The sequence below is a fragment of the Bison bison genome, unplaced genomic scaffold (assembly GCF_000754665.1).
Source record: "Bison bison bison isolate TAMUID 2011002044 unplaced genomic scaffold, Bison_UMD1.0 scf7180017864506, whole genome shotgun sequence".
Lineage (NCBI taxonomy): Eukaryota > Metazoa > Chordata > Mammalia > Artiodactyla > Bovidae > Bison > Bison bison.
In genome coordinates this window covers 347413-358241 of record NW_011495063.1, presented here as the reverse complement: position 1 = coordinate 358241, position 10829 = coordinate 347413, and the positions used below count along the sequence as shown (strand labels likewise).

Sequence of the window (10829 nt, the reverse complement as noted above, 5' to 3'; positions counted from 1 at the left end):
AGCCCACTTTTTATGTCTGCATCTCTACTCCTGCCCTGCAAATAGGTTCATCAATACCGCGTCCTTGAGCTTTTAAGAGATCACTGGAAAGGATGAAGACAAGGGACAGATGAAAGATGGACCCAATCAAGACAGGACCTGTCATGCTGCTTTGGGAATCAGAAAATAACTGGAATGCACCTATTTTGTCTCACTTCTTTCTGCAGATAATATTTTGTAAGGAATGACTAAACCATTCTTCAGGGAGTGAATTTATCCTTGAAGGGATAACAAAATGCCCAGAGCTTCAATTGCCACTCTTCCTCCTGTTCCTTGGAATATATGTTGTCACAGTGGTGGGGAACCTGGGCATGATCCTCTTAATCTGTATCAGTTCTCAACTTCGCTCTCCAATGTACTATTTTCTCAGACATTTGTTATTCACTGATCTCTGCTACTCCTCTGTCATTACTCCAAAGATGCTGGTGAACTTTGTGTTAGAGAAGAATATTATTTCCTTCCTGGAATGCATGGCCCAGCTTTACTTCTTCCTTATTTTTGTAATAGTAGAAGGTTATCTTCTCACTGCTATGGTGTATGTTCATTATGTTGCAATCTGCAGCCCACTGTTTTACAATATTATCATGTCCCATAGGGTCTGTTCCATAATGATGGGTGTAGTATATTCACTGGGCTTGTTTGGGGCCACAGTTGATACTACCCGCATGTCAATGTTGTCCTTCTGTGGGTCTCATATTATCAGTCATTATTTTTGTAATATTTTTTCCTTTGTTCAGTCTCTCTTGCTCTAGCACCCACATTAATGACATAGTGTCATTTATCATCTGAGGAGTTAATACCTTGTCACTGATACTGGCTGTACTCATCTCTTATTCTTTCATCCTCTCTAGCATCCTCTGTATTCACTCAAGGGATGGTTGAAAACCTTTTGCACTTGTAGGTCTCATCTCATGGCTGTGGGTGTCTTTTTAGGGTCTATAACATTTATGCACTTCAGTTCCCCTTGTAGCAATACCATGGAGCAGGAGAATGTGTTCTCCATGTTCTACACCACCATGATCCCTGTGCTGAACCCTTTGATCTACAACTTAAGGAACAAGGACGTGAAGAATGCACTGAGGAAGTTGCTTGGGGAAAAGTAGTCACCCCAACAGAGGAGATTTTCACAGAGAGGATGATGAAGTGAACCAAATGAAAAGTTTTCATGAGCTCTGTGTTATTTCTTTCTGTCCTGTAGAGACAAAATTCACTGTTAATTATGAAATATATATTTGTACTTGAGAATGTTTGAGGCATTTTGGTCATTTTTTATCAAACAATAAGTAATAGCCAATATAATCTTTGGAAATTTTACTTGTATTCTAGGAATAGGATTTAACAGAAGAGGGAGGGCACGTGAACAACAAAAACAAAAAAGAATTTGTTGAAGATATTAATTTTGAAAGTGCTTGATAAATAAGGAATGGATTTAGGGTTGTCTTTGAAAAGAGATGATGTTAAGTTATTCAACATCTTGAAGGGCAGGCATAGAGGTATCTTTAAACTTCCAAGGGAAGCTTTTTTTTTTTTTCCTGGCTGAAAGCCATTATATTGAAATATTGAGAATATTGGTATCATGACAGAGCTGTGAGGGTTGCAGTACTTATAATAAAGAACCACACACAGGTGGTTTGTGGTGTGTGAGGGGAAAGCATGTTTAGGGTGAAGAGGTCAAGGTAACAGTTGTCAAAGTTAGCCTAGTCTTATCATATTCAGTTAAGATCAATTATAACTAACCTAAAATCTCACATTGCCTTTCTTTGGAGGCTATCACTTAAGCCATAACTAATCCATTAAAAGTCTAGTAGAGTGTGGTTCCAGCTTGGGGAATTGAACTTACTTTATTTTGTATTAGAATAATCAGTTTAATGAGGGAAATGCTGTTTCTTTTCTCCTGGAATTGTATATAGCTCTTTCCCACCCACCCTCTGTATGAATCACAGTGGTTTTTTGTTTGTTTGTTTTTATCACCTTGTGACTTTGCCTGTATCCACCATTTCCCTCTGGTGCAGGAATCTAGCCTTCTTCAAGATCAGAAGGACAACTTCCTTGGTGGTTCCTTGCCTTGCCACATCATTTTGGGCATCAGTGCATAACTTCCATTTTATTCTACTCTTAAGTATGGGGATTTTAGAGGTATATGCATGAAGTGGCTGGGGATCAAGCTAAATGATTTATTTTGTCCTTGTTCAATGACTTGAATAAGAATACTGAAAAACTTTTAATTGGGTTTGCGACTGGTATGAAGTTGAGATAACAACTAATTTAGTGGGTGAAACAATGATGATTCTCAAAGACCTCCAGAAGCTGGAATGATGAGCACAATTAATGAGATTAAAATGTACATGGATAATATAAAATTTATACTTTTACCAAAATGATGAGAGGAAAAGACTGGTTAATTGTAGAGAATCAAGAACTTTTAATGACAACAGAGTCAATAAAATAAGAGTACAGCTTCTTTAAAAGTTAGTGTTACCTTGGCTGCAATAGCTGCATTTTAGCGGAGTAAGAAAACTTAAAAAAAAAAAAAAATCATTTGCATTATAATGATTAGAATACTTCCATTTGAATGTAATTCATTCAGTGGATATCACTTTTCAAAGGCCTATGGCTCGTTATGCATTCTGAGGACCATGGAATTGATGAATAATCATACATCCATTCCTATATTCATTCTCTTGGTTATTCATATAGCAAAGGTTGCAGTACATACCTAGCATTATTCTTCATACTGGTGATAAAGAGATGAATAAAAGCACAGAAGTCCTTATCTTCATTAGATCTAGGTTTTAATATCAAAGAAAGAAAATCAACAAGGAGACATATATGTAATGTAATAATAGGTCACAAAATAGTTTTAAAATAAAAACTAAATCAGGCAAAGCAAGAAAATATGGTGGAGGGATGGTTAGATTCAAAAAAGATAAAAGGGTAGAAGTTTGGTTGTGAAACTTGTGGTAGTTTTTGCCACAGGGAGGCATGAGGAAGAAATTATAGATAGTCACATTTTTTTAACAATATAAGAAAGCCTTTTTCTCAAATATTTCATTTCCATACCATCACCACGAGTGTGTGTACCTCCAGCCTCAGTATGCTCATTTCCTGGCCTGAACACAGCTCACATCTAAGAAGGTGAAATTTGGGGCGACATCTTTCTCTCAAGGAGCTATGGCAAATCTTTGTTTTGGGCCTTCTATTAGTTCTCTGAGGCAACTGTAATGACTCATTATGTGAAAAAGAAAGTGAAAATGTTAGTTGCTCTGCTGCTGCTGCTGCTAAGTCGCTTCCGTCGTGTACGACTCTGTGGGACCCCAGAGGCGGCAGCCCACCAGGCTCCGCCATCCCTGGGATTCTCCAAGCAAGAACACTGGAGTGGGTTGCCATTTCCTTCTCCAACGCATGAAAGTGAAAAGTGAAAGTGAAGTCGCTTAGTCGTGTCCGACTCTTAGCGACCCCATGGACTGCAGCCCACCAGGCTCCTCCATCCATGGGATTTTCCAGGCAAGAGTACTGGAGTGGGTTGCCAATGCCTTCTCCGAGTTGCTCAGTCATGTCCTATTCTTTTGTCAATCCATGGACAGTAGCCCACCAGGCTCCTCTGTCCATGAGATTTCCCAGGCAAGAGAACCAGAATGGGTTGCTATTTCCTTCTCCAGGGGATCCTTCCTGACCCAGGGATCCAACCCAGGTCTCCATCTGAGCCACCAGGGAAGCCCAATAGATTACCATAATGGAACTTTGGTTCTCTCACAGTTCTGCAGGTCAGACATCCAAAAATCAAATGAGTGAACAAGAGCCTACTCCCCCCTAGAGACTCTAGGGAGAATCCGATCCTTGTTTCTCTTGGCTTCGGTGGAATTCCTTGGTTTGTGGCTGCATCACCAGAAATTCTGCCTGACTGGTTACATCGCCTCCTCCTGTTTGTTGTGAAATCACCCTCTGCTTCCCTCCGATAAGCCTGTATTTGATTGTATTTAGGGCCCAAAGAAAGGCAATGCCAAAGAATGCTCAAACTCCCTCTCAATCGCACTCATCTCACACACTACTAAAGTAATGCTCAGAATTCTTCAAGCCAGGCTTCAGCAATATGTGAACCATGAACTTCCAGATGTTCAAGCTGGTTTTAGAAAAGGCAGAGGAACCAGAGATCAAATTGCCAACATCTGCTGGATCATGAAAAAAGCAAGAGAGTTCCAGAAAAAAACATCTATTTCTGCTTTATTGACTATGCCAAAGCCTTTGACCGTGTGGATCACAATAAACTGTGGAAAATTCTGAAAGAGATGGGAATACCAGACCACCTGACCTGCCTCTTGAGAAACCTATATGCAGGTCAGGAAGCAACAGTTAGAACTGGACATGGAACAACAGACTGGTTCCAAATAGGAAAAGGAGTACGTCAAGCTTATATATTGTCACCCTGCTTATTTAACTTATATGCAGAGTACATCATGAGAAATGCTGGGCTGGAAGAAGCACAAGCTGAAATCAAGATTGCTGGGAGAAATATCAATAACCTCAGATATGCAGATGACACCACCCTTATGGCAGAAAGTGAAAAGGAACTAAAAAGCCTCTTTATGAAAGTGAAAGAGGAGATAAAAACGTTGGCTTAAAGCTCAACATTCAGAAAATGAAGATCATGGCATCTGGTCCCATCACTTCATGGGAAATAGATGGGGAAACAGTGGAAACAGAGTCAGACTTTATTTTTTGGGCTCCAGAATCACTGCAGATGGTGATTGCAGCCATGAAATTAAAAGATGCTTACTCCTTGGAAGGAAAGTTATGACCAATTTAGACATCATATTCAAAAGCAGAGACACTACTTTGTCAACAAAGGTCTGTTTTTTCAGGGCTATGGTTTTTCCAGTGGTCATGTATGGATGTGAGAGTTGGACTGTGAAGAAAGCTGAGTGCTGAAGAATTAATGCTTTTGAACTGTGGTGTTGGAGAAGACTCTTGAGAGTCCCTTGGACTGCAAGGAGATCCAACCAGTCCATTCTGAAGGAGATCAGCCCTGGGATTTCTTTGGAAGGAATGATGCTAAAGCTGAAACTCCAGTACTTTGGCCACCTCATGCAAAGAGTTGACTCATTGGAAAAGACTCTGATGCTGGGAGGGATTGGGGGCAAGAGGAGAAGGGGACGACAGAGGACGAGATGGCTGGATGGCATCACTGACTCGATGGACATGAGTCTGAGTGAACTCCGGGAGTTGGTGATGTACAGGGTGACCTGGCGTGCTGCGATTCATGGGGTCACAAACAGTCGGATGCGACTGAGCAGCTGAACTGAACTGGACAAATCCAACTCTGAATCAACTGTATTGATACATCACTCATGTGTAAACTTTGCTAGAGATCCTTGGATGGTTTACAAATGGATTTTGTTAGAGAAGGGAGTTCAGTGGTAAAACCCTGGTATTTCTGGCAAGCCTAGAACAGAAAAGCTGAGGGGACCCTTAAACGCTACAATTTTCTTTGATAGTGATGAGATGGTTGGGTGCATCAACTCAATGGACATGAGTTTGAGCAAAGTCCAGGAGTTAGTGAAGGACAGGAAAGCCTGGCATTCTGCATTCCATGTGGTTGCAAAGAGTCAGACATGATTGAGCGACTGAATAGCAACAATTAAGTCACCAAGAAAACATGCCACAATTATCCTAGAATAGGAAAAGTGCTTGAAAGGTATAATAAACAAAAATGGATCTAGGTTGCTGAAGCCATTCAATGATATAAACTCCTGTCACCGGAAACACTATAGGAGCAGACACAGAAACATCATTGCATTCTGGTAATTAAAGATGAGTTCAGAGGGAAAGATTCATGGAAAAAATATCTTAGGGTCCCAGGAGATTTCTGACCTGTATAAGGCTCTGAGTCCTTAGATAGGAAAGGCAGACAAGACTTTTGTCTGTATTACCAAACTCTGCGGTTCACAGCATTTGACCTCTAGAAGACTGCCACATTTTTAGTTTGGCAGAAGTTCTGTGCTTACTCACTCAGTCGTGTCCCACTCTTTGCAACCCATGGACTTTAGTCTGCCAGGCTAAGTAAACAAAATGTGATATGTACATACAATGCAACATTATTTGGCCTTAAGAAAGAAATTATGACTCTCACCATAACATGGATGAACCTTGAGGAGATTATGCTTAGTGAAATAAACTGAACACAAAAGGAGAAAAACGTTATGATTTTGCTTATATGTAGTATCTACTGTAGTCAAATCCATAGAGACTGAAAGAAGTGTGTTACCAGGACCTGGGAAGAGGAGGCATGGGGAATTATTGTTTAATGAGTATAGTTTCAATTTCTGGGGATGATGGTGATGATGACTGAATAGCAATGTGAATGTACTTTATGGCACAGAACTGTACACTTTAAAGTGGTCAAAATAGTACATATGTATATTTTATTACAATCTTTAAAAAGAAAAATAAAGGATAATCTTACATTGAATGTATTTACCTGTAAGGAACAATATATTTTATTAGTTTCCTCCATTTAATTCTACTGACTGATGAAATCGTAGTCAAGAACCAGCAACTGCCTTTCAGTAATCACTGATCTTATTTCACTGTGTTTCAGAATCCTGATAGGTGACATGAAAATATAAAATAAGAAGCTTATTTGGGGATCTTTACTACTCTTGGGAAATAATAGAAATAGGCAGGTACAGGGGATGATTGATTATTTTTGAAAAAAATAAATTATTAAATACTGAGCACTCTGATAATCTCCAGGCTCAATAGTTCTTGGGGGACCTGTGAATATATCTAATGATGTCCCTACGTTTAACAAGCTACAAATAAACGTTGAATAATGTGACATCCTCTTTCTTTTTAAGACTAGGAAACTGAATATCATAAGGTTTTATTTAAAAGAGTTTGTTCTGTCAGATGAATTTTGATGTTTTACTTTTAGCCAAGTCAAATAATTCAGTCATTGATATATAAATGTGCATGTCAGCCAGTTGAAGGGGATTTGTTCTTTCTTGGTGATTACAAGAACCTGTTTCCTAAGCAAAGCAAGCAATGCCAAAGAACTTAATTCTCTGAGCAGTATCAGGATAAGTGTCCAGTTTTATTCATGGCAGTTGTACCCAATCTAATAGAGGACAGTTGGTGATTAGCAGTTCTGCTAACCATGTGCAATGTTTGTAATTTATCCAGAAGGAGACTTGCCCTACTGTTCTTTCCACTTGGTTATGTCCACCCTTCTCCTCTCTTATTAATCTCATCTTGTCACTTCCTCCTAACTTGGGTTACAACCTTCTGCAGGAATGTTTCCAATCTGAGTTCACCTACGTCCGGTGCAGAAAGCATCAATGGGATTTCCATATGACTCTGAGCTTTCACTTCCCTGGAGTGCTTCTTCTGCTTCTGCTAAGTCACTTCACTTGTGTCCAACTCTGTGCGACCCCATAGATAGCAGCCCACCAGGCTCTCCCATCCTTGGGATTCTCCAGGCAAGAACACTGGAGTGAGTTGCCATTGCCTTCTCCAGGAGTGCTTCTAGTTGATGTATTTATTACTTGTCCTTATCTTCTTGTACACCAGCCCACATAAGTCTCTACAAGATAAAAGATAAAAGCTTAGATATAAACCCAGGTAACACATTAATTATTGGAAAGAATATTAGACAAAAAAATCCTACTTCTCATTTATCTTGAAACATTGTTCTCAGGTCATTAGGAGATAAAGAAGAGGCTTTTCAGCTCCTTAGCCCTGCTTTATTTCCTTTTTGTCTTGGAAGCATTTGCCAAATGTACACCCTTTGGAATAAAGAGCCTTCAATGCCGATAATGCTCAATACTTCCAATGACTCTCAAAATATACAAATCTGCAGACACAAGTGTTTAAAATCTAAGCCCCTCAAACATTTAAAATAATTTTATCACTCACACCAAGATGAAAAATCTAGAATGAATAAGAAACACACATCTGTTTTTTCTTCTTATAAAGGTAATATATACCCATTATTGTGTGTACTGTGTTCCTTTTGAAAAAAAAAAAAAATGTATTGGGCTAAAGCTGAAACTCCAATACTTTGGCCACCTCATGCGAAGAGTTGACTCATTGGAAAAGCTCTGATGCTGGGAAGGATTGGGGGCAGGAGGAGAAGGGGATGACAGAGGATGAGATGGCTGGATGGCATCACTGACGCGATGGACGTGAGTCTGGGTGAACTCCAGGAGTTGGTGATGGACAGGGAGAACTGGCATGCTGCAATTCATGGGGTCGCAAAGAGTCTGACACAACTGAGCGACTGAACTGAACTGATAGTGACTTTACAACGTTGTGTTAGTTTCTACTGTTCAACAAAGCTATATATATATATATATATACATATACATACATACAGATATTCCCTCTTTTTTGGATTTCTTTCTCATTTAGGTCACTACAGAGTGCTGAGTAGAGTTCCCTGAGCTACACAGTAGATTCTTATTACTTACCTATTGTATACATATTAATAGTACCAGTCAGTCAGTTTAGTCCCTCAGTCATGTCTGACTCTTTGCGATACTCTTTGCAACCCCATGGACTGCAGCACGCCAGGCCTCCCTGTCCATCATTAGAAAAGACCCTGAAGCTGGGAAAGACTGAAGGCAGGAGGAGAAGGGGATAACAGAGGATGAGATAGATGGTTGGACAGCATCAACGAGTCAATGGACATGAGCAACTTTAGGAGATGGTAAAGGACAGGGAAATCTGGCATGTTGCAGTCAGTAGGGTTGCAAAGAGTTTGACATGACTGAGTGACTGAACAATAACAATGAAAAGACTACAAACAAATCCACACAATTACATTGTAATCAAGTTATCAAAAGTTTTCAAAGCAACAAAGGAAATTCAACTTATATGATGGAAAAAGTGAAAGTGTTAGTCACTCAATTGTGTCTGACTTTTTGCGGCCCATGGACTGTAGCTTGCCAGGCTCCTCTGTCCATGAGATTCTTCATGCAAGAATACTCGAGTGGATAGCCATTCCCTTCTCCAGTGGATCTTCCCATCCCAGGGATGGAACATGGGTCTCCTGCATTGCAGGAAGATTCTTTACTAATTGAGCCACCAGGGAAGCCCTATATGATGGAACCTCCATTTAAATATCAGCAGACTTTTTGCAGAACTCAGTAGTTATAATAAAAAAGAAGTCTTTATATTTAAAAAGAATAGAGACTGAATTCAACAGCTGACCTTTATACTTAAAGTAACTAGAAAAAGGACAACTGAGGCCCCAAATTAGAAAGCAGGAAATAGTAAAGATTAGATCACAAATATATCAATTAGTGAATAAAAAGTAATAAATCAATGAAACTAAGATCTTTTTGAAAATTGACAAATTGAAAACCCTTTAGCAATAAGCAAATAAGAGGACTCAGATAAAATCAGAAATCAAAGGCAACAATAAAACTTATGCACAGAAATAAAGGTTAGTAAACTTATATGAACATTTGCACACCAAAAAAATGAATAGTCTATAAGAAATGAATAAATTCTTATAAACATACAATCCATTTCATGCAGCTAGCCAGACAAAGATACTATAAGATTTATAGGCTCAACCCCTGAGGAATTCTGAATTCTTATTCATGTGAAGAATACATAGCATTTATTTGTTGTTCTTCAGTGACTAAGTCATGTCCAGTTCTATGTGACCCCATGGACTGTAGCCCAGCAGGCTCCTTGATCCATGAGATTCTCTAGGCAAGAAAACATGAGTGGGTTGCCGTGCCCTTCTCCAGGCGACCTTCCTGACCCAGGGATAGAATCTCATTCTTTTGCATTGAAAGCAGATTCTTTACCAAATGAGCCCCCAGGGAAGCTCCAAACACATAATATATGCTTGAATTGTGAGTTTCATGGGATTAAGAATGATCTGATGGCTAACAAACACATGAAAAGATGCTCAACATCACTCATTATCAGAGAAATGCAAATCAAAACCACTATGAGGTACCATTTCACGTCAGTCAGAATGGCTGCGATCCAAAAGTCTACAAGCAATAAATGCTGAAGAAGGTGTGGAGAAAAGGGAGCCCTCTTACACTGTTGGTGGGAATGCAAACTAGTACAGCCACTATGGAGAACAGTGTGGAGATTCCTTAAAAAACTGGAAATAGAACTGCCTTATGATCCAGCAATCCCACTGCTGGGCATACACACTGAGGAAACCAGAAGGGAAAGAGACACGTGTACCCCAATGTTCATCGCAGCACTGTTTATAATAGCCAGGACATGGAAGCAACCTAGATGTCCATCAGCAGATGAATGGATAAGCAAGCAGTGGTACATATACACAATGGAGTATTACTCAGCCATTAAAAAGAATACATTTGAATCAGTTCTAATGCAGTGGATGAAACTGGAGCCTATTATACAGAGTGAAGTAAGCCATAAAGAAAAACAGCAATACAGTATACTAACGCATATATATGGAATTTAGAAAGATGGTAACAATAACCTTGTGCACGAGACAGCAAAAGAGACACTGATACATAGAACAGTCTTATGGAATCTGTGGGAGATGGAGAGGGTGGGAAGATTTGGGAGAATGGCATTGAAGCATGTATAATATCATGTATGAAACGAGTCGCCAGTCCAGGTTCGATGCATTATACTGGATGCTTGGGGCTGGTGCACTGGGACGACCCAGAGGAATGGTATGGGAAGGGAGGATGGAGGAGGGTTCAGGATGGGGAACACATGTATACCTGTGGCGGATTCATTTCGATATTTGGCAAAACTAACACAATATTGTAAAGTTTAAAAATAAAATA

At 39.6% G+C, this 10829-nt stretch overlaps 1 protein-coding gene across 1 annotated transcript; it reads left to right on the top strand.

Annotated features, from left to right (window-relative positions):
* Nucleotides 1–227: 227 nt before the first annotated feature.
* LOC104980731 (olfactory receptor 8D2-like) lies at nt 228–1142 on the top strand (the record flags this gene model as incomplete). Its single annotated transcript, XM_010829509.1, is given in 3 exon segments — nt 228–702; nt 833–916; nt 919–1142. Coding segments are annotated over 3 exon segments (783 nt in total), but the record flags the coding sequence as incomplete, so codon positions are not given.
* Nucleotides 1143–10829: the final 9687 nt, after the last annotated feature.